Source organism: Mastacembelus armatus, chromosome 16, assembly GCF_900324485.2.
Source record: "Mastacembelus armatus chromosome 16, fMasArm1.2, whole genome shotgun sequence".
NCBI classification, from domain to species: Eukaryota; Metazoa; Chordata; class Actinopteri; order Synbranchiformes; family Mastacembelidae; genus Mastacembelus; species Mastacembelus armatus.
The window spans coordinates 17,713,823-17,739,158 of NC_046648.1; the positions used below are offsets into that span (position 1 = coordinate 17,713,823).

Here is a 25,336-nt window from a genome sequence, read left to right on the forward strand (position 1 = left end):
ATCTGGGTTGCAGTTTGCTGCAGGTTATAAGGTCAAATGCAGGGTGACACATTGCCAGGGGGGGCAAGGATGACTGCACTTGCCCACATTTCTCTTCATGGCTGTTTTCAACCTTGAACTATAGGTGTAAGACACTTTCTCAAATACAAATATCTGTACAGAGTCAGACAGTCCTTGTTTGTCATTGTGATGACTATTAGCTTTCAGAGAGGCAAAGGAGAGAACAGGAGAGACACAGGAGGCAGATAATGGTGTCTAGTGTTTGAGCAGCATCTGGCATATTGCAAGCCAGTGTCTTCAATAGGATTATTATAATGGCCTTAGCTTATACATAAAAGGAAACTCCTGTCAACCTGGGGTACGGTAAATTTGACTGAACACAGCTGATCTGTCACGACTGCTCAAAATAAAAATGTATTACTTATTTTTGCACGTGTGTGTCACCACTACAAAGAGAAATGAGTATAATACTTTTTTGTGGTTTAAGAAAAAAAAAAAGAAAAAAAAAGAAATGGCCACAAGGGACAAAACCATATGTACATTTTGATGTGAGGTGTCTGTGTACTATATATGTGAGCATCTTTATTTTTCTTGTGAAAATGTGGATATTTATGAAAATGTAAATATCAGATTGATGGAGCCAGTGTGCAAACTGTGGGAGTAATGAAAGCAATCTCTGGTTGGTGAGCCAAAAGTTGAAATGTCTCAGTGGGCATTCAGAATGTAATTTTTAATCTAATGAATACCTCAGTAGTTTGGGTGTTTCAACATACTGAACTGACTGAGCTTAGTTTACCTAAAGCCTGAGAGTTGCTTTTTTTTTGGGGGGGGATTATATATGCTTGTATAATTTTTTTTTTTTTTCGTTCAAGTTAGCATTGCCTGCATTTCCACATTATAAGCACACACCATTTTTTTTTGCACAATTGGCATCTCCTTCACTGACACCGTGCAAAATGCAAAAATACACACTGTACTCATAATTTATCAGGTAGACCGTAACCACAGAGGCGATGGTCCGTGTTGTGTCTGAGTCAGCTCTGTGTGTGTATATAGTTGTGTGTCGGTGTGTATTTTCCTGATGCTCGGGGGCTTTTTGACATCTTACCGCCACCGGGCCTGTAACCTGAGTAGCCACCCTTTGCCGACATTAAAAACTGGAAAACTGAAGATATTAATGTGAATTACACACACACACACACACAGGCCTACTGTACTTATACGTACACCGAATGTAGAGAAACATTCGCCTACACACAAACACCCCTCAGTCACTCTCATTATGCTCACTCCCACAGCCAGACTGTGCAGAAGACATCTCATACCTGACAACTCTGCCATCTCCTGACACAAGCCCACACAAATGTGCTTGCATAGCTGCACACACACACGAAAACACTTCGTCTTTATCCTCTTCTTGCTCAGTGGCTGTGTCAGGACATATACCATGTCCTGTTAGTGTGGGAAGAGCCGCAGTGTGATGTGTCCCTTGCTCCATTTCTTTCTTTCCCCTGTATAGCCCAACCCATCCCCAAATAAAGGGCCGAGACAGATACATGTTCAGGGATACACAGCTTTCACCCAGCATCAGAGAAACAGGCTTTTTAGGAAACCAGCCACTTGTCAAGCCTACTTTTGTTCTACACAGGAAATACAGCTTTCATACAAATGATACTGCACTGACCTGACCCCTCCAGGATCTCTGTGAATGCTTTTAGACAGTCACAACTTCCTACTCATCTCCAAATCGTTTTTGACTTCTCTCACTCCAGCCACCGAGACCTCTCACACATACACACACACACACTCACACACATGCACACACCATTGCCGCCCACCCCGGTGCCCAAGTAAGGCTTGTCAAGCAAAATGCTTTTAGAGAAATTGACGATCACGGTCCAGGTCTAGCACAAGGTTACATAGTCAAAATATTCAATATTTTTTCTTTTTCCAGATTTCCTGTTTCTTCAGCTCCAAACATCAACCAATCAAAGCCTTAACATCTTCCATTTCACTTGCATAAAAGAAAAAAAAAAAGGGAAATCTTCCAGTGTACATAGTATAAATATATAAATATGTAGCAGAGAAAAAGAATTACTAATTTATGGTGTCAAGTTTGTGTATTTCTCAGTGGCAGCAAGCATGAAGGATTTATTTTCTCCTATTACAGTTTCTCCTCTTTTCTGTTATTTTGCAGTGCTTTATAATTTATGTTTTCTGAGTGCTTTATTCTTGAATGCTGCGCCGTGATTGCCGCCAAAACTGGCAAATGTGCTTCTATAGAAATGAACTGTACACACAACAAAAGTCTTACCCCGAAATGTGCTTTTTGACTGCTCTGTGTAAAAGTTGTTTTCTTTTTTTGTATTTTTTAATCTTAAGCTTATTTTGGTCTTTAAAAATGAAAAATGAATTAGTTGTCACGTCTTTGTTTTTTTTTTTTGTATTTGGTTGCTATTAAAGATTTCTTGATTTTTGAAATGTTCCAGTGTTACCGCGTGTGGTATCTGTTTCTCCTTTTCTTTCCACCCTCTTTAACATTGAGGTTGGTCTGAGGAGCCAGATTGAGTGGTGCTGCTCATTGATTCTCACTGATTAGATTTCTAGATTAATTGAGTGGGATATTAAGTGGCCTTTCTATTTCGTCACCCATCGTTCACTTTCTAGATAGACATATCGCCCTCTTGTTATTTTGTCGTGGTTTTTGGTTCTTTTGGTTTCGTTTCCTTGTCTGGCTGCTTGTCTCGGTTCAGTTTTGATTGATCTTTGTGTGTCAACAGAAGTGTCGTAATAGACTTATGGGAGACTGAGCACAGGAATAGAAGCCACTTTGTGGATTGTAATTGCCTTGTACTGTAACTCCACCTCCTCCCAGTGTCTCTTGATTTGTTTATGTGTCCTGGTTGGCTGAAGTAAACTTGCTGCCTTGGCAACAAGTATGTAGGAGACTGCTGTAATTCTTTAAAGGGCACATTTTTCAGTCAGGTGAGCATGCAGTTAATGAAGTGACTGCACAATGCACACAATCATTCTTATTTCAAAATACATGTATGTATGTATGTATGTACATATATAATCATTATAGTCACTGTGGCCCTGACATCTGTAAGGCAAACACACACACACACACACACACACACACAGAGGGATAGAGCTGAAGAATGCGGAGCTGCAGCTTCATAGGTTTTCCTGCAGGGAAGCAGTTTGTGTTTTCAGTTGGGGAATGTGCAGGCCAAGCTTAAATTCGGTGAATGGCCTGCCTCTCAAAGGCTGTATTGTTTGGACTCTGACTAAACCAAACTGGTTTGGTCAAATTTTAACAGAAGAGCACAGAAGGTTGTCCTTGTGTGTGTACAGGTTTAAGCATCAATGTTCTGGTATTTGAGTGGATGTGTGTGCTCATGCATGCATGTGCACCTGCCTCATTTGGTTTACATACAAAAACCCCTTTGTGTCCCCACCAAACAATACAGTCTAGTAACTGCTGTTAACATAACTGCGATGGTGACAGTTGGTTTATGGCAGCTATGGCAGCGTGTCCCCGATACTCGCCTGGTGCTTTGATGCTGTCATGTATCTGTGTGTCATCCTGGCTCCTTGTCACAGTTCATTTTTGTTGCAGGCTTCTTCTATCAATGCACAGCTATTTACTGTGAGTCCAGCCCACCATCTGGCCTCTCTAATTGCTTTGGATTTGAGGCTGGCAGGATCGAGAGCACTTACACACACACAGACACACTCTGACTCCTTTTGGTTTTTCAGCTGAATGTAAAAGACTCAAGCACAGCATAAAGGCTTTCAAGCAGCAGACAGGACTAAAACCTTATACATTTTTTACTGCGTTTGTCACAGAAAAAGGTATGCACCTCATGTGAAAGCGGTGACCCCATAACGGAGAAACTGTCCTATTTGAGCTCCAAGCAAATACCCTGGATCTGAAGCCAAAGTGACAGCAGCTACACCCAGCACTACCACTGTGTTCAACATTAGCTTACAGTGATGAGACATGGTGCGGTGCCTTTGGGCAATTGGCTGGCTGGTAGTGGCCCTGTTTATACTACGCTGTGTCTGTGTCTGTGTGTGTGTGTAAATGTGTATTAGACAGAGTGTGAGGGCATTTGGTGATGCAGCATGCTAAAGATGTATGTGCATGTGTTCACCCAAATGAATGTCCTACTGGGTTACAGGCAGGTCTCATTGCCACAGAAAATGTACATGTGGAATTGTTTTTGTTTTGTGTGTGTGTGTGCGAGGGCAACCATGTGATGAGACTGTGTGTACCGTTTCACACATGCATGTTTTTGCATGGCTTTATATTTAACGTCCAGCTCTGGCAGGTAGAGTCTGTGTTGATTAAACATCTGATTGTTTGTATGGATTTAGCACACAGACCCACTTTGAGCGCTCTGTGCTGATAACTGCCAACACGGTGCTTCTCTTTCAACCTCACACTCTTTGGCTCCAGTCTTGACTAATAAATCCCAGAGTGAGTGATGAACGGCCAGGCCTGGTGCATGAATGTCTGAGTGATCGATGCTGTGACCTGGGCCTTCACAGGGATTAAAACAACTGCCTCCCTCTGACCTCAATTATAAAAGTAGGTTCCTGCATATTTTTATTGGCTCCTTCTCTCTCCAGCCATGTGTTGTAGTGTTGCTGGAATATTTGTATCAAACACGATGTTTTAACTTTTTTTTTTTTTTTTTTTTTTTTTTAAACTGCCGCAATATTTTTCGTATTATTCTGGGTATGAACTCCAGTAGTTAATTAAGCAGTGTTTTGGACGAAACTGTGGAACATTAAGTTATCTGACCTCAGTCTAAGCACAGGTTTCGTTTCCTCAAGACTAGACTAATGTTCAGGTGTAATGTTTACCTTGTTCACACAGTTTAGTGTGCCAGTGGGCAATTTCATAGCCATGTTTGTACAGCACACATCTTAACAACAAGACAAATACATTACTATAGCTTAGGTCAGTGGGAATGTCTTTAATCCTATAGACCTTTTGTCATAAACCAGTTCAGTGAACAAATTATGTTTTTGAGTCAGGGACATGTTACTCAAAACCAAATGTTGCACTGCAAAAAAATAAAATAAAAAATTCGGAGAATCACTAATCTCACGGATAGAACACAGGTTTCATGAAAGACCATGTAATGGTTATTGCAATATTTCAGTCTGGACTAAAGTGGTGGACCAACAGATCAGCACTGTCATCTCCACAGTCATAAAACTAACATGGCTGAAAATCATTGCACTGTGTGTTGTTTTTCTTCTATAGATATAAAAACCCTCTAAAATTTAAGTCAGTATTTCAACCTCGTAGTCACTAGTCTAAATAATTCTAAGAAAGAGATTTATGTTCCTGTCTGAATTATACACATTTTGTGGGCCTAATGCTTTCTGACTGTGCTACACACATATATATATTTCACACAACCATTTTTGTTACTTTCATGTCCAAACACCCTTGTTTTATTGAAACCGATATTAAATATATCTTCTGTGAACTTCTTAATTTCACACTGTCTGAGTCAGTATTTGACAAACTGGGGCTTCTTGACAATTTGGGATTCAGTGTATAAGAGAACGATTTGTTTTCTGACTCTGGTGATTTGTGAATGTTAAGTTTTGTTAAGATACCTGCCAGTGACACAGAATTTAGTATTTGTTTTTTGAAGAGGACTGGAAGTATTCTATTTTAATCCAATATCTTCTGAGTTTAGTTCATTTTGGCACTGACTTACTAACTGATATATTAATGAAAGGCAGATGAAAGTTAATAGTTCTTTCATCTTGATACATACAAAAAAAAAAAAAAAAATCAGTTTCCATAGCTGGGTTGATTGAAAACATAAATTTCAACAAAAATGTCTTGAGGCAAAACCATGCTGTTGAAGCAATGAATTCTTTTTTGTAACAAGAGGGAGATAAATATATATATATATATATTACCTCTAACAGAGGATTGTTATATTTAGAAAGTTCAATGCATAGTGCAGAGGAAGCCACATTTGTAAATATTGAAATTGGGAATTGTATCATTCCTCTTCCTCTAGCAGTAAATAAAATCTGATCTTCTGGCTTCTGATCATGCAGTTCAGTTCTAATACACAGTAAATACACCCCCAGACAGACAGTAGAAGGAAGTGGATGCTCCTGTTTCCCCTAGAGGCCCATGGGCATTTACTCTTTCTGTCCTATACTGACAGGGCTGGAGGACACAGGATAGTTGCAGTGTGCTGTTGAGTGGATGAAGCACATCTTCAACGAAGCAGCACATGCTTGGCCAAATGCTGGGAGGGCAGAGGAGAGCAGGGAGAGAGGGATAGAAGGAAAGAGATAGTGTGGAGGGAGGATTAAGAGGTGGTGAGGGGGTGAGACCTGAGGCCTTGTGTATTGGCAGACACTACAGAGAGTTGTCTGGTATATAAATTTAACAGTGACTAATGCAAGAATGAATAAAACGAGAAATGAAAAGAAAAAAGGAGAAGAGAAGTTGAGGATAGGGAGAGCAAAATAGCAAACTGGAACAGAAACAGCTGACTGAGGAGAGGGCTGAGTTGCTGCAGCTGTGTTTGCCTCTGACAGATCAGATGGTCAGAGAGAGTGTGTGTGTGTGTGTGTGTGTGTGTGTGTGTGTGTGATGAGAGAGGGAAAGAAACTTTGACATCCTGAAAAAGCTGCTGACCTCGACACACCTGCACAAATACCCACAGCCACCACCAGATGAAAGATGCAGCATGTCTGCATGCATGTTTGGGAATTAAATAAGCCCTGAAGGTCTTCATGCAATGACTTACCTGGAACAAATCTTGTTCTAGAAAATAAAAAACAAAGAATATTATGTGAATGCAGTATGACCACAAGGGAGTGTAGCTTTGAGCTAAACGTGCACGTGCCTGTTTGTGTGTGTGTGTGCGTGTGTGTGTGTGTGTGCATGCGTGACTGTGTGGGTATGAATAAAAGAGATTTATATCAGGGAAAGAATGGTTTGTTGCTGCTCCTAAGAATAGATTCTGTGACGGAAATGATTTTGATGCTGTGTGCAAGCCTGTGTGTGTGTGTGTGTGTATGTGTCTCATTTTGTGTGTATTTGCCCTGGAGTACTTTGCAGATCAAATGCACTTGCTGTTTAATTCACCGTCTCAACAGGCAGCTCTTACAAAGTACATGCACGCACTGGCTCATGCACGTCTGCGTACACTTGGATATAAACATACAGACTGAGAGATAAATATGGACATAAAAATGAAATAGGTCTCCAAATATTTGGTCATAGGGACTTGAGATATTCTTCTGGGTAAAACGTTGTCAATGGTGGCTAGTCATGTTCATGTTCATTTGTGCATGTAACTGCTGTGCAGATGGTTGCCTGCCTGACAATGCTGAATGTGCATGGAAAATGTTTTTTTGTTCTAGGAGGGAATCACTATAAATGTTTTCTTAGCACTACTAAGCAAACTGTTTGTACCGTTATGTCTGCGTAGTTACTCTTAAGATGTTTTTAAATCGGATCGGAATTAAATTGAAGTATTGCAGCCTACGCCAACGTATTTAATATAGTGTGTGTAGTCATTACTGTACTATCATGGTATGATGAGAACATTTCCTGATGTCTATGTTTGACCATTTAGCATATTGGTAAAGTCACATATAAATTTATCTGAATAAATGTCCCACTGCTAAATTGAATCAGACAAAACTAATTAACAAGCCACTTTAAATGAAAAATGTAATACAGTAAAATGGAATGTCAGCACTTTGGAAGGACACGTCTGTGTCTGACAGAAAATATGTATTTAGTCAACTAAATATAAAATACAATTAGCTATGCCAGCACTAGTAATATGTTATTTTACATTGCATTACATTACTTACAACTATAATACTGTAATGCTATAGTACTACTACACTGCTGATGTATTTATTACACAGTGTAACATGGTATATTCTCCTATGTCATATGGCACTGTTCTTACTGTATATATGTGCATTTGGTATTCTGCACACATAGCACTGTATAGTTCAATATATTTATTATCCATACTTATGCCCATATATAGCTACATAAAGTATTAGTAATGAGAAACCTTTACAGAAAGGATATCCGTATTGCAATATATTTAAAAAATTGCACAGTGTGATGTCCCACTTTGGTGGTAAAATTTCTCTGGTGTTTTTAATTTGTAAAATCCAACATTTATAAAATCCCATTAACATACTACTGTATGTCCATAAACATTACTGAAGCATTACCCAGCTTTAAGTGCATTTGTGGCTTTACCATTCAACTTTGCTGGTAGATACACTATGTAGAAGTGATGGATCGAACTGGACTGCGAGCCTTCATCAGCAATCCAGAGTGATGTTATCTGCACTGGCCAGTTCTGCTGTAGGGTTCAAGTCTTCTCTGCTTTCTTTATATGACATTAAATAACAACCATAGTGAAGACATGACTGTCAGAACTTCCCAAAATTGTGTGTGTGCTTGTGAGTGTGTAGGTTTGTCTGTTCATATACGTCTCCTTTATATCACAGCCTGCCTGCTCATTCATTTGTCTGTCATCTTATCTAGACATCTCTTTTCCTGTAATCACTCCTTCTGTCCCATCCTCTTCTCTGTTCCTACAGTCTTATCTGCTGTGGACAAAAAAAGTTTGAGTATTGTGAATCTGTTAAAGAATCGTGTGTGTGTGTGTGTGTATGTATGTATAAGAGAGAGAAAACGTGTGTAGCTACAGTATGTGTCTTTGTATCACTACATCTAACAATCCTGAGTTGTAAAATCTTTTCTAATCATTCTGCTTCATCTTTTCTTAGTTCCACATCATTTTATTCATTTCATCATTTATTGGTTGAAACCTTTCTGAGAAGCAGAAATGTATAACATCAACATTAATGAGCTCAAAGCTGTGAGGTCTTTGGTAGTGATGGCTGTCTGACACTCACTTTTCATACATTTCTGTGTGTGTTTACATGTGTGTCCTGTGGGGCCACTGTGGTGAGCCTTGACCCACAGTGGCAACGCCTGCTGGCCTCCTGTATGTTCCTTTGTCTTTGGCCCTTTGTTAACCCTTTCTGTCCTCAGCCATTTCAACTAATGTCGCCTGTCATTTAACCCCAGAGCTGAGGAATCATGGGTAACAGCCCCAATTCACTGCTGAAGTGCACTTCATTGTATAATGTGAGAAAGGGGTGGGAGAGCAAGATTGAAGTTTAGAAAATAGCTCAGCATTGCCATGCGAAGCACGGCCACGCTGCACCATCCCGTCCGTTTAACTGTCAGCTTAGGGCAGTGATAGAATAAAATAGTCTTGAACGGACAAAGGGTCTTATCTTAGCAGAGGAAATTAAACGCTATTCAAATCTGGCTTGTGGCATCACAAGGACTCTACGTGAAATGTTTATAAACATGAGTTGATTATAACTCTCACAAACGTGGATGTGATCTTTGCCACCTTGACAGCAATAACTGCTTCATCACAGCCTCAAACCTCTGATCTGACCAGAGTGCCGTCAACAGGAGCGGCGAGTGGAAACACTATCGGAGAATTACGCTCTGATCGCTGTGTCGGCTTTGTTGTTATGTTGCAACAAAGCTGACAATAAGGTATAAACTTTAAAAATAAACAGCACAGAGAATTCACACGGCGTGTGAACGAAAGGCTCGCATTTTGATTAATTTACGTTCCAGTACATTTCAGCTTTCCTAAGTCATTACCCTCCCAAACGACCATCATTCCCCGCGGATGAAGACAAAACTCTGAACAGGAACAAATGTTTTCTGTGGTCCAGTTCTTGGGTTTCTGATCTGTTTATCATCATGTGATAGTGAGGGGGTTTACATGCTCTCCCTGGGAGTCTGCATGGCATCATATGGCTCCCAAGTCCCAGTAATTTATGTGTTTTCCACACACTGTCTAGGCATTGTTCGCAGGTCATTTATCCCCAGCACCCTGATACATGGACCTGTTATATTTATATCACAATACACTGCCCACAGTGCAAACACTTGCATAACATACTGTCTCGCACCTGGTTTGTCATGGTGTGTAAAAGGGCAAGTGTGTGTGTTGAGTTCAGTTTTACGTGGCCATTTATCCTATTTTAAGGTCCTTTACTCTGCTGTCCTTCTCTTAATACCACTTTTACTCTAGTGCTTCGGGCTTTTCTGTTGCCCGATTGCTATTCATTAGTGTGGATAGGTGGGAGAGGTAGAAAGAGGCTGCAGCCGTGTGTGTGTTTAAATTTAGCATTTTCCCAGCTTTTCTACTGGTTTTGCTATGACTGCAAATAGTTCTTTGGCTCTCTGAAATGTAGGAAAATAGTGAAAAATGATGGGGACACCTACAAGTTTCTTTGCTTGAAAAATCAAAATGATTGCTCATTAGTTTTCTGTCAATCGTCTATTCGTTTTAACAGGGTGTGGCTATGATGTTTTTCTAAAAAATTAATTTATTTTTGTGGAAGCCACAATGATGCAGGCATGATGTTGTATGTTCATTTGCATGTGTTGTTTAACTTGGAAATTTAGATTTATATATCACAAGTAACGGAAATGTGTTTTTGACAACTGATTGTGTTTATATAGGGATAACAAATTGAATTCCAAATAATACATATGACTATAGCTAGATGACTTTTGATGTTTAGTGGTGTCAGCTGGTGTGCATGTAAAAAACAGATAAATATGCAAATTTTTTTGGACAGTTTTTTTGAGTTTATTCATTGTGTGTTGTTGGTAGCCCTCTGTGTCTGTGTGTGTGTGTGTGTGTGTGTCTGTGTGACTCCCCCTCTTAGCGAGTAGGCAGCGTATTACTTGTCTTGGTGCAATGAGCCAGGCCTTGTATTAGGCAGGTTGAGCTGCAGGGGGAATTTTGTAACACTTGACCTGTTTCACTGAGTCATTTGTGTGGATGGAGAAAGAGATGGAGAGATGAAGAGGAAGGGAATAAGCGAGCGAAGGCAGGGCAGCAGAGAGGGGGGAGGAGGGGACATACAAGTGGTTAGGGGTGATTGGAAGAATGAGTGACAATGAAAAGTGATCAAGAGAAGGAGAGGGAGGACAACAGCTGGGGGAGGCGAATGGAGGAGAATTGAGATGACAGTGCCTTCATATTTCTTTTACTTTCTTTTTTTTTCTCCATCTCTTTCTCTCACCCCCACCACACACATCCCTGTCCTTCATTCAGCAGCCCCTCAGCTCCTCATTATTCACCCCTTCAACCTTAAAGGTCATGAGCACAAGCTACGCACTTCAAAATGAAAAAAATATCAAACTTCTTTATATAACTGTTGCTGCACATTATTGATGGTGTGTGTGTGTATGTGTGTGCACATATCTCATTTTGTGCGTCTTGGTACATGTGCTGTTAGAAATGCTTGATGTCAGCTCTCCACATACATATTAATAGTGTAGTTTTTACATTTAGGGAGCTCAGCTGGTGGTCCCCTGCCCTGGAGGAAGAGTTTAAGTCTTATCTGCATCACTGGCTGTTTATTTTCCCCTCTGTCCTCCTGTCCTCACATCCACTTTGTGTCTGTGTGTATCTGTTTGCATAATTTTTTTTTGTTTTCCCTGTGGGTGTAATGAGTATAAAGCAGCTTTAAGTAAGGACAATGAAAGAATTATTAGAAAATATTAAAGCCAGTCAGTACAATAAAAGCATTCTATCACATACCTCTTATAAAATATAGTCTTGCCAATCATTTTTCATTTTTATTTCTCCAGATGCTGAAATATTTCAGTTCATAGTCTCTATCAGCCACTTTTTATTAAATGAAATAGTCCCTGTAAAGACAGTTCAGTGATATTTGTGGATTACTTGCATTAATGATTAATAACATTCTAAAAACATTTTACCACAAGATGTAAGTGCACGTAGAGCACATTGTTATCAGGAAGCAATCGGCCAGATCAGATCTGGAGATGGTGATCAGATCTCAGCCAAGTGTAAACTCAATCTAGCCAATAAATTGAAAGGTCACTTAATTCCGCCTCCTCATGCTAGCTCTAGCAAAGTTACAGGTCTTCACAAAATGGGAATTAGAAATGTTTTTAAAAAATCATGCCTGCCTATAGCATCGATTCTCTTGTTTGGAACACACTGCATTTATTGACGCCAGCTTCCATCTAACTAATGTGCGTATTGAGCTCTGATCAGTGTGAGCCGAATGCCAATAACTAGAATGTTTATTAAAGTGTAAATGCAAAGATGCAGATGGCTTTGCATGTCATTATCCTGACTGAGATCCTGTGTCAGTACTGTTTTTTTTTTTTTTTTTTTGTTTGTTTGTTTTGTTTTCAGTCCCCTCTGCTATGATGGAGTATCTGTAGAAACCTGACACAGGAATCACCGAATGTGGCTGATAGCTGTCACTACAATTAAAATCTTTTTTTTTTTTTTTTAAATCATTTGGGTGAAACGAGTTTTAAATTAAATGCACTTTTTCAAATGCTCAGAACTTCGTTCCAAATTGTAGCGGATGTCCCAAAGTTTCCAAGCCTATGACGTATATTAGGCTGAGGTTTCATTGTATAGGATTTTACCACACAGCTTCAAATGGGATCTAGAAGAAGATGATAAACAATATAGTATACTTAAGCTCTTTAGGGGAAAGAAAGAATAAATCTGTAAGAAGGAATTAAATAAGTAAGTGGTGATACTGTTTCCTTTCTTTAGTAATTGTATCTGTGTAAAATCCTTCACAATGTCTTCCCCTTCAACTGTGCTTTCATTGCCCTCCTTGTCGCCTGGTCTCCCTTATCGCCTACTCAGTTGCCACTGCTGCCACAACTGTGTACAGTACAGTTGTAGCCTTTCAGTTCTGGTGTGAAGGCTGGCACGGTAACTGCTGGCTGCCAGCACATCCCCTGGTGATACGAGTGTCGCCGTCAGTCAAAACAGAGCCTGGTGTTTGGTGACATTTAGCATTTTACGGCAAAAATTATGCATCCGTGTTGACATTCAGCCTTATGCATAAAATTCATAAAGTATGTGGCACTTCCTGTAGGCGCTGCAGTAGCGAGAAAGACAAGGACCAAGTCACAGCTGAGGCGTAGACACACACGTCCAAATGTACGCACATATACAGCCTATAAACAATAGCTCAACTGTATACACACACACACTAACTCATACAAGTCACATCTTCATGAATCTAAATCATTAGGCCTTATGAATACATTTGAAAGCCATGTGTTTCATGTTTCTCTCCATTCTTGTCTCTCATTATGCATTCAAAAAAGTACAACACACAACCCTGCACACACACACACACCTCTCCCCACGGTACTTCACTTTATTCATTCTTCGCAGATTAATTCCTGGACGACATTTTTTATGATCCCCAATTTATGTCAGCAGTCAGGCAGGCCTCCACTCTCTGCTGCCTCTCTTCTTATCTCTTCTGCCTCATGTCTCTGTCTCCCTCTACATGTGCACTCAATGAAACAATGGTACTTTCTAGTAACAAGCAATGAGTTTGTCAGGTTTTAAAAGAAGAGGAAGACAAATGGAGGGCGGGAGCAGGAGGATGTGAAGATAATGGGTTTCTGTGGTGATTAACATTCCAGAGTGGCGCATGAAAGACAATGTGACTGTCCTATTGTGTCTTTACTGACAGTCAAATCAAGGGAGCTTTCATGATGGGTTTCGTCTGTGGCACGCAGGGTAATAAACATACCATGTCTAATCTACATCTCGGGCGCTGAGGTGTCTCTGTGTAAACTGAGAGTGACACATTCATCCTTTTCTTCTTCTGAGAATAGAACCATGTTTATACAATGCAGTCGGCATGACAGTGAGTGAGCTCTTACCCTCTCTCAGTCAGTGAGTCAGTCGGCTAGCTGACTTAACCGGTCATTCAGACTGTGGGGAGAGATCATGAGGTTCCTGCCACACTGCTGTGACACACCTGTCTCCTGGAGCGACCGGGCCTGTATTACGATGGTATGTGTGTTTCAGCTAAGCAGGAAATGGTGTTAGGCGAAGTTACTGCTCCTTCATACCCAGAATGACTTCATTCTTGCTGAGTGAACTCTGATGTATTGGCTTCACTGAAGTGGTGTTAAGTGTTTCTCACACAGGTGCAGCTTGCACCTGTCGATTCCGTCGTTATTTCAACAGTGGAGAAAAACACCAAGTTCATCAATGTGTATGAAATACATAGGTACAGACTTCCATCTAGACTCCTACTCCCATCTTTGTTCTATCAAAAACACACTAAAGCTGTATAAGCAGCCACATACTTCAATAATCATCATCATTCATTTCCCATGAAAATTAATATTGATAATTAATTCATTGTTTAGGTCATTTCTTTAAGTGCGAATGACAAACAGTATCTTGTTCCAGTTATTGGGATGTGTAGTAACAGATGCAGTTAGGATTCATTCATAGAAAACCAAACTGTTAGGGAATTATGAGCTGCCTTTTTATTGACAAAATAAATAATACACAATATTAATAATTGCAAAGATTTCCCTGTTATATCAATAGATCTTACAAATATTTGATGAGAGCATCTGTTAAGCTCAGTGTAGTAGCATACAGTAGGTGACTCCAATGGGAATCAGCTTGTGATTTTGATCTATAAGAAGACCTAGATACAACTATGCCTCAGGCCTTATCATCAGTATTCCCTGCACTTGTTATAGTGGATATAGGACACAAATGCCTAGCTAATCAGGTAGTCTGTCTGGAGGTTGCACATTGATTCAAAGCTAAGATCAGTTGATTCTCCCCAGTCCCTGCCTTTGATCCTAATGTCTCATCCGCCCTCAGATCAAAATGTACATCTGACTTTTCCCTGCTGTTCTGCTGGGCTGTACATGCACCCGCACACAGTCAGGTGTGCTTTGAAAACTGAGCAGAGCAGACAGGTTTTTAAGTTAAGCCAGGGATTAAGGACAAATTTACTGCCCATCTAGGTGTGTGTAATAGTATCTATTTTCGACTCTGCCTTCAGACAGAAATGCCTGGTTTTCCTCAGAAAGGCATGAGAACCCCTTGCATCATCCTTGGCTTTGACTTGCTCCCTTCACACAGGTGCTTCTGTAATCCACCCTCACTTGCACACACTTGGACTGCACACTGTGTCTTTGCTCTATTTATGACCATTTGTGTGTGTGTGTGTGTGTGTGTGTGTGTGTGTGTGTGTGTGTGTGTGTGTGTGTGTGTGTGTGTGTGTGTGTGTGTGTGTGTGTGTGTGTGTGTGTGTGTGTGTGTGTGTGTGTGTGTGTGTGTGTGTGTGTGTGTGTGTGTGTGTGTGTGTGTGTGTGTGTCTGTGTGTCTGTGTGTGTGTCTGTGTGTCTGTGTGTGTGTCTGTGTGTCTGTGTGTCTGTTGCTTGCACATGTGCCTTGTGTGTAAATGCATGTGACCAAGTTGGGTGTATATGCCTTTTCCCTTTCTTCTTGCATGCCTAACTGGTTCTGACACATCTGTGGCCTTTCCAGGCGAATCAGGTCCAGTGTCAAACTGCCAAGAAATCAATGCAGCCGACTCTGCTCTCCTCCCTTCCCCCTTATATTCCTCCATCTCCCTTTTCCCCAGCCTGCCCCCCTCTTTCTCTCTCTGTCTCTTCTTTCTCCGTTTTTCTCCTTCTGTTTTGCTCAGAGCCCTTATTAAAAATGGAGTGAGTGTGTGCTGCATATTTAAAACGGTCATGGATGGATTTAAACGGCTGATGGTATTTAGTGTCTCCTCAGGGAGCTGCTATGAGCCCTTAAGCTGACTCCTCTGACTGGAGCCTGACTGACTGGTGAGCACACACTAAACCTCTAATAATGACTTGTGTACACACAGTCAGCCCTGCAAATGCACACACACGCACACACACACACAGGCATGCACATGTACAAACACACTGATTATAGCACTCTGCTTAGTTGTGACAAGGACACTGGTCACATCTTTTATGGGTGGAGTGGTTGAATTGCGATGTGCAGTAGTGTGCGAGTTTGCGTAGGCTCATTGGTCAATAACTCATTAGTTCGCCTGCTTTGATGTAGCAGTGTGTAAATGTTTGTAGCTGTATTTGAAGACACATTTATGGGTTCACAGGCGCGTCTAAGTGCATGCGCAACGTGTGTGTGTGCACGAGCCTCTCTCGCCAACAGAAAGGGTAGATGTCAGACTGAGCCTCTTCGGGTCGAGCAGCAAGTGTTTCTGTCATGATGTCTTTCATATGGCTTGGATTTTGGCTCCAGTCTGCTCCTTTGTGTCATTCACTTGTAATACTATTGATTACCCCACACAAACTCACACACTAAACATAAATACAGACACCCCCAATCAGAAGGGAGGGCACCTGAAAAGGCAAAAGTAAGAGGTGGAGGAGACTTTACTTTGGTTAATATCTGAATGTTTAAATAGATCATTAAAAAGCATTTCCAATAAATGTCCTGTGCTTTCAACTTTTTTTCATTTAGACCAGTTGGCAGTGGCATTCGATACACAGGCAAGGATGAGAATGTAGATGTATTCATTATTCATGCTGCAAAGGTTTTTAATGGTGGCTACTTGGTGTATTGTTGTTTGATGTATGTATGGCCATTTGATATTTTTCAGCCTTGATGGTGAGGGGTAAAGCGTGTCTGTAAATGTTAATATTTGCATCTGTGCGCATGCATTCAGAAGTCACTTGGATGTTGAAATCCCTGTGTGCTTGTGCTTTTGTGCTTGTGCAAAGCTTTCGCCCATATGTGGCTGCCAGCATTGCATGCTCACATTCATGTGTTTGTACATGCACAATAATGATGTTGAACTGAGTAACAGCAGTGCATGTGTGTGTGATGCATTGTTGGCAGTACTGTGCAACAGACATGAGGGTGACCTTTGAGAATTATGACACATGCACTGAAATCAAAGGAGGTGCACACTTCCAATTTCCAACTACATTTGTCTTTCCAGCTGCATACATACAGAAGCACAGATTTGGTGTGTAGTGAGTCGATGCATGCATGCGTGTGCACGTGTGTACATCTTGAAAAGCGGGAATATAGGTGGCTTCCTTTTGACCAATGCATAAATCGTCAGCACTCTATGCGAAGCAGCCAATCAGCCACATTTTAACACTAATGAAACCATTCTTTATTCCTATACAGATAAATTGAACCTTGAATGCTTTCTTCTCGGTTTTTCCCCATCTCTTCTCTATTCTATTGTTTCTGTCCACTGGCTCTCAGTGGTGATGCATAAGTGAAAGGAAATGGAGGAAGCGTCTTTCTTAATGAGCGTTTGAATTCGAGTTTGGTGAGAGCGTGGTTTTTGGGTGTCTTGACAGCTCGCATTGTTGTGGTTTCTCTCCAGGGGCACTGGATGAAGAGGAAAGTGAATGAATGTTGAGAGCGCGCAGGGCCATTATGACTCTGTGTGTCATTAATCAGGAGTTGATGAGAGGCAGTTTGAGGGAGAGATGGGGCCCGTTACAGCTATGGCACTCTCAGGACTCCGTATGAGGCTCTTTTAGGCTGCATACTTTGCCGTCAACAATACAGCAGATACAAGTACACAGTAAACAGCACTTAAAGGAAAATCATTATCCCAACAATAGCAACCCACAACAAATTCTGCACAGGAACATTAGTTTCATATGTTATCAGTCGGAAAGAGGGAGACACTCTCAGCTTATTCTGTGCCACACGTACATTCCACTCCCTCTCCCTCTTACACGTCTTTAACATCTACTCCGTTCTACAGCTTGAATCTTCTGTTCACTTGCTTTGGTTTTATGCTGTTTCCCCTATGCTCTACACTGTCTTCCCTCCATCTCCATCACTGTTGCTCTCTGTCTGAGCGTTGTTTCCTTTCTGGCAGTCTGTGTGAGGAGCTTGGTAGGAGGGAGACATGAAGAGCGCTCTCATGTGAGTCAGTGAGAGTTGAGCGAAATGAACAAGCTGCCTCTCCGCGCCTTTAGAGAAACAAGGAGGAACGAAGCAGTCGCCAAGTCCTAGACATTACCCCCCACCGTTCATTATATCTAACATTTTTGCACAGCAGGAGTAGATTGCAGTATACAGAGGCTATTACAGTGTAGCATCCTGGCTTTAGGGGAGGAATCTAAGAGGAAAGCAGACCTTGAGGTTGCGTGTATGGCTGAGTGGTGGGTAATGAGGTGAGAGTCCCTTCTAGCCAGAGGTTAGCAGTGGTTAGGAGGGCAGGTAAACATACCAGCTGCTCCTGACTGCCTGGCCTCAAGGCCACAGTGACACTGGTAGAGGAGAGAGTGGGGTTGGGGGGGGGGGGTGAGGAGAGGAGAGGAGACCAGAAAAAGCAGGGCGAGAAGATGGATGGGAAGCCTAGAGGCATGGTGAGGTAAAATAGGTGGATAGATATTCTCAGACTGCAACACTTACTGTAAGTTACAGTATTTGCCGGGGGATGGTATCATACTTTCCGGTTTTGGTTTCTCTTTACAACTGATAGTTACCTCGTCTTAAATTATAATTTGTAAATGTGAGCTATGCAATTACCATAATAACTTGATTAAGTTCAGATTCAAGTAGACTTTTTTTTCTGTATGTCACATATAATGTCAGGCATTTTTGAAAGGTCAGTTGAATTTGTCACTTTCACTCTTACAGCTTGACATTTTGGGAAACAGTTCAATGAGAATATAAAATGGATTTCAAGCCTGTGTGCTATAGTGTCAAATTTCAGAGCTGCATCTGATGCTCACTAATTAAAACATATCTTATTTGTGTAATTGTAAAAACATAATTGTAAACATAATCAGTCTGTGGTTAAAACAGCCTGTTTTACATATTTGCTCCTGTAGAAATCAAACAAATGAGGTTCAGAATATTAGTGAGCTTTATTCCTGGGTTCAGACGGGACAGCTGTTTCCTACTGCTTCCAGTCTTTATGCTAAGCTAATGTAAGCTTTTAGCAAACCTGCCGTAGCACCGTACTTCACAGTGGTATCAACCTTTTCATTTAACTCGCAGTATTAAAATAAATCGGTGCTTATTTTAGGGCTCAGGGAAAAATCCATTTAATGATTTATTAAGTTTCAGTAGAATGTGGCAGTGTGCGGTTGATTTCACTGAACATAATTTTGCTTTGTGATGTGATTTTTGCATGTTTTTGTATATACCATGGGATAGGCATGTTCTGGAAGCTGAGTTTCTTTGCATTCAAATCCAGATTAAAAAAAAAAAAGCTGTAAATATTCAGTTATTCTGGCACTGGACAACACTATTACAGAATTTATAGTAAACTTGGTCAGAAATGAAATAAAAAATTAAAGAAATGTTACACAATATGTAGCATTTTAAAAGTACCACTTCAAGTTTGACACAGTCGTATAATGTATGATAATTAGTTTAATGTGTTTGTAGTATTTGAAAGTGCTAAAATGGATCTACAAAATTCATGTGCTCCCTTAGATGTGATGACAGTCTGACCTGTGCTTTTTGAGCACTCTTCTGTTAAGTATCTGCTTGCTGTTTCCAGCTCTGTTACCTCCTGTATTTCCCTCTGTATGTGGGAGAGAGATAGCAGGAGAAACAGAGCGCTTGTAGTACAACAGATCATTCGTGTACTGAGTGGACAGCTACATTTGGCTAATGCAGCCCTGCTTTCTCAGCTGGCTGCAGCCAACCACCTCAGTGCCAGTGTAAAGTGGACTGTAAATATTGACAGGAAGACAGCAAGAGGCGAACAGCGACCTTGTCAGAGAGAAAGAGAGAGAGACGGAGATGGAGAGGAGGGGATGGGATGGGATGGATTGGTGGAGGCATGGAGACAGAGAGAGGGGGATAAGAGAAAGTGAGAGAGCCTTCTCCCAAGGCAACTGAGTGTGCTTTGATGCACTGTGGCAGGGAACACACTGTCTCCCCAGAGAGCGAGAGGGAGAGCAGTGTCACACACATGCACACACACACACCCCATACAGAGTTTTCACATTACCACCACACGGCTTATTAAAATGTCAAGACGCACACACCCTCACACACTTGCATGCACTCACACGACGAAAGTTGTAGTGTTAGTGACATGAATTTAATCATCAAACAATTCAAATGCACAAGGCTGAGCTCTGAAATCACAGTAGATTAGAAATGACCAGCATTGCTGATGTGCCCACCCCAAAAAAAAAACCCCTAGAAATAGCGCACACACACACACACACACACACACACACATACTCACTCACTCAAAAGTCAGTCAGCATTTTCTTCAGTAGGAAATCGGTAAGATCTGTCCTTTGGTAGCTGTTCAGCCGATCGTGTTGTCTAAACAAGCACAATCAATTTGATTTGATTTGTTTAGTGCTGAAATGAATCGTAATAGCATCATGAGTGTAGTGAATAGTAAATGGTGATTGTGGTAGTGGGCGTTGCAGATCTTCAACTGCCATTAAATTGATGTCAGAGGTATCTGCATCACTGTAGCACTTCCACTAACTGTGAATAATTTAAGCATGTTGAATACTGTAGATGTGTGTGCATTAAGACCTGCAGCTCATGTATGTTCCCTTTTGGATGTAGCCACGGGCCATACCTTTGCTTTGATTCCTTTTTATCCCCTCCTCCCCCTTTTTCTGTCTTCCCCTCACTCTATTCTGTCCAGATATCTGTGCCATCGGTTATTTGGTCGCTGTATTACACACAGCTCAACTTGAATGTGTGCATAAATGGATACGGTGAGTGTTTGACCAAGTGAACCTTAGAATCTAAAGGCTAGGATTTCTCTTTTCTCTTAGTGAGCAATGAGATTACATGTACTGTTCTTTATCTTAATCTCTTTCAGAGGCCATCATTTCATTCGGTCCTAATCTCATCTCCAGGCTCTCTGTGTCCATTGTAGCCTTGTGTTTCTATGCCGTGGGGTACAGTTTCCAGTCTCCCATGTTAGCTCAGGCTTGAATTTCAGCTGAAACTGGTTTGTCTCATTACATTTAAACTTTGTGTTAAATGTAGACCACTGCTGAAACTTAAGCCTCCACAAAACAACGAAGAACTTACCAATTTGAAAAGGAAAATGTTTGCTCCTTCACAGGCATTAATAGTGTTGGGCTGATAAAACACTGTGGATTAATATAAGTTAATAGACATTTCTCAGTTTACTGAAAAGCATACTGGAAACTGATGTAGAAGATGTGAAGGGTGGGGGAAGAGATGATGACACACAGTGAAAATTCACAAGTGAGACAATCCCACGTCACCGCCACATGGCCTAGGCATGGTCCACTGAGCCAACCGGATGCCTTAGGCTTTGGATATTTTGGTCAACTGTCCCTTTTAAAAAGTCAGGCTAACCCATTAGGAATGAATTTGATCATCAGCTGCAATAGGATTGTTTTCCTAGTGATCAGTGGCCTGCTAATCTCTTAAGCCAAGACCAACCGCATTTATAGCTAAACCTTTTCTCCAGGACTTTGGAAAAGATGAGAATTTCTGATTTTAAGGTTGGTCAATGGTCATTCAGTGCAGCAAAAAAGCCTGTATAGGTGTGAGCTGATGCCACGCATGTGCCCGTGTGTGCACCGATTTGCTGAACAGGTCAGGGAGGGTAATAAAACGGGCTTATCTGTTATCGTTAGGCACAGCAGATAAGAGATGCAAAGGGAGACGCTGCAGATTTGTGCTGTCGTATTACTGGGCCAAACAAGTGAATTCCAAATTACACCAACTATGGAATGGGATGACAGGAAACACGGATGATGGGAGTGAAGGGAGGTATGGATGGTAGGATAGGGGGAGGAGGCAAAGATAAATGCCGTAAAAGCTCAGCCTCTGCAGGGAAACTGACGAGAGGCCAGCATGCTAACCTTAATCCCTTCAGGGAGAGGCGTAAACACACTAAGAGAGAACAAGGGATTGAGTGGAAAAGAGAAGGATCTGAGATCCTTGTCTTCCTGCTTTCTCCTTCATCCCCTCTGTGTGATCAGCCAGTTGCAGGCAGCAGCCGGGAAATCCCTCTGTACTTATCTGAAGCCAGCCTCTTAATCACAGCCTTCATCTCAGTTGGCTCTTCCTGTTGCCTCACCCTCTTTTTCTTTTGAGTCCTTCCTTCTCACCTCTTTGCTTCTCACCACCTCACTCCTCAGTGTCATGCTCCCAAACTCCCCGTTGTCTCTCCTCGACTCATCTTTCAGTCAATCCTCTTTTGGTAAGTACTCTCTCTTCATTTCAGCCTGTCCGTCTCTGACTCATTTGCACTACCTTTTTAACGAGTGCTGGGCAATCTCCTGCATATTTTCTTCTCCTTCTGAAATTATTTTGAGGCAGAAAAGAAGAGAATAGAACTACAGCTGAAAGGCTCTAGGCATTGGCTGCAGGGATACTGCCAGGATTCAGCCATGCATCCTAAAGCTTAAGCCATTCTGGTGGTGTTTTGAAGTTGCTGAAATGTTTCTGCAGTAATTTCAGACAGTTTCAGCCAACCATCCAGCCTCATCTCCTCTTCCGTCACTCCTACTCTACTCCTCTTCCCTCCTTCCTTTCCTTCCAATGCCCCAGGGGAATGGGACCACGTGGTGGTCTGTGGTTGACTGGATAGCCAGGCAGGCAAAGGTGAACAATGGAGGGCTTACACATAGGAAAGATAGATGTATAGGAATGGAACTGACCTTTAACTGAGTTTGATCGGTTGACCATCTTATCATTCACGCTAAAGGAAAAAGACCACCAGTGTATTTATACATGCCAATCGAGGAAACAGCACAGGATGCCAGCTGCTTCTTGATACAATGTTATGTGTCTGCCTGCATGGGTGTGTATTTTGCATGGGTGTATGGTGGTAATATATATTTGGATTGGTGTGCATAAGGTTGTACATCTACAGGGATTTAAACAGGCCCACCAGACATAGAGTACATGCGCAGTCACCCATGCACACACACTCTGTCTGGGATATTTTATTAGCTCAAGATGGCTGGAGTCCAGGGCCGCACAGAGGGCACAATTTCACGTCAAGTTGTTCACACACAAAACACCACACCTCAGTCCAATGAAGTGACCTCTTCTCCTGTTGTGCTCTCTTCTCTATCAGAGGTTTCCTGGGAGGAAGGAACAGATTTCCGCCTGGGAAATGCTAAGTGACAAAAACATGGGTTGGATTAAAAAAAAAAAAGGGTGTACGTCTATAGAATTTGAAAAGAAATATCCCAAGAGCCAAAATGGAGGAGGGCGGGAGGTCTCAAGATAAACAGACATGGCATTGGAATTAGGAAATCGAAATCGTAACATGAGCCACTCGAAAGCCAAGCCAGGTTTCAGGTTTAGAAAGAAAGTGCCCTGTGGCTATTCATTACTTTGGTATTAAAGATGCACAGCACCACCATGTGGCAGACATCTCATGTGGCATGGGGAATGGTGTATTTACTTGACTAGATGTGATGTGTCTAAATCCAAATTTGAGTTTCAAAAGTTAGAAATCTAACAAAGCCTGAATGCAGCTAGTCTCATTGAGTCTATCTCTATTGTTTGAGACTGTATGAAGAGACTCTGGTCTTGTGTTTTCAATGCAAAATAAAATTATCTAGTACAAAATGGAAAAAAAGTCCCATTGCAACACCATTGTTATAATGCCACAATAAAATAGTTTGCAGTTTTTCGTGAAAGCCCTTGCAAAAATCTCACTAATAATTTAGCATCGTTAATTTTAAAGTTCTTCTTTTTTGTACTTCTGGAACACAAAGTCTGTGTTATGGGTGAAGTAAAACGAAGCATGTTTAACAAGCTCTCAGACACTTTTAAGATTCTTACTGCTGTATGATTAATTAGTTTTCATTTCCTGCAGCTCAGCCTGAATTTCCCCTCCAGAAGAATAACTATTTGTCCTTAATCTCTTTATTACAGATGAGTTAGAAACCATTCATAAACCAAATCTAACACTGTAATATTGACATTGGGTGACATCATTGACTAGATCAAATAAAAAAATATATATATTAGTATTCTTATCATTATTAGTATTATTACAAACTGTGTTCAGACAAATGTATCATTTTACTGTAGTACAAGAGAAATCTGTTAGCAATATATTATTAAATTAAGTAATATTCCAGAAACTATATTCTCATGTTACAGCACTAACCAATTTTTCTATTTTGTGTCTTTCTTTCTTTCATTTCTGTGTTTCACTTTACTCTGCACTTCATTCAGTGAAGTTTAAAAAACTAATTGTAACATAAGCATGATACAAAATAATGTTTAGAAGTCCATTGTGTAGATGGCACACAGAGACTGCTAAATACAGACTACATCAATAAATTAGCATATTAAAAAAGACAAGAGTGAGTAAAAAGTAGGCTCCAAGGGAAGAACATGTTTCAGTGCTAAGAAATAATGTATGGATGGTAATTAGTATTAGGGAAGGAGATGATGATTAGGACACTTTTGTATGTGCAAAAGAACCCAAACTACTTGAAGAGGTATTCCAAAGTAGTCTATTGTTACAGGAGAATTGTAATTAGGGGCCTAACAATGTTCAGTCTTGACCCTTCCAATTACTACGACCGGGGTTTGTTCTCCTCAAATAAGATTCAGATCTTCTGCCCTTTACCGCCCCCTTATTAGCATAATCCCCAGGGAATAAGGAGGGATAATGAACCGGGTTGCATCTTCTGTAAACACACAATGTGTGTGCATGCGTGCGTTATGTGTGCGTGTCTACATGTTGTGGTTCATGTGCAGTGTGGTCATGGTTCATTAGTGGAACCTCTGCATAATTCCTCTGGTTCGTCATAATCACATCGACACTCTAATCAAGACCCTGTCTGTACTTCACCAGAGCAGTGTTGCACATGCAACCACACACACACACACACACACACACACACACACACACACTGAGTCTCTTTTGTCATTCTAAGGGCCACACTTAACCATAGGTCCGAGTGTGCAGTAACTCCGGTTATCTGACATTACATCTTGCACAAAGCACCTTCTGCTTCTGTCTGTTAAATCAAAGTTGGAGTTGTCAAAGTTGGAGGGCAGGTAGAAGACTGATAAAACAGGTCATAAGATCATTAGCAAAATAAATGTTTTTGTCTATAAATCAAATGAACAAGGTGTAACATGTTAAGCAATGACCTGCAGATGTATCATTCTAATTTACGATGGAATTCAAGTCAAGACCTCTTCTCATTGTTGCAGCTTCACCGCTTCCGCCAAAGAGTCTTCCGACAGGCGCCATCATAGGAGCCATCATTGGGGTCATTTTACTTCTGGCCATCATTGGAACAGTTATTGCCATGTACCGCAAACATCGTGACAAGAAACTCAGAGAGTGAGTAACTGTGTGACTGTTCACCTCACTCTTTCTCAAGAGATGATGTTTGTTCTGTGTGTTATTTGCACAATGGGTTTATTAGATGAAA

General features: G+C 41.1%; 1 protein-coding gene across 2 annotated transcripts in view; it reads left to right on the forward strand.

The window, feature by feature from the left end:
• The window catches only part of LOC113136571 (nectin-2), a 68,483-nt gene that overhangs the window by 40,793 nt on the left and 2,354 nt on the right, over positions 1-25,336 (forward strand). For both annotated transcript variants that reach the window (XM_026317496.1, XM_026317497.1), the window contains exon 7: positions 25,113-25,245. In XM_026317496.1, coding sequence (XP_026173281.1) covers positions 25,113-25,245 — 133 coding nt within the window. The remainder of the gene's footprint in view (positions 1-25,112; positions 25,246-25,336) is intronic.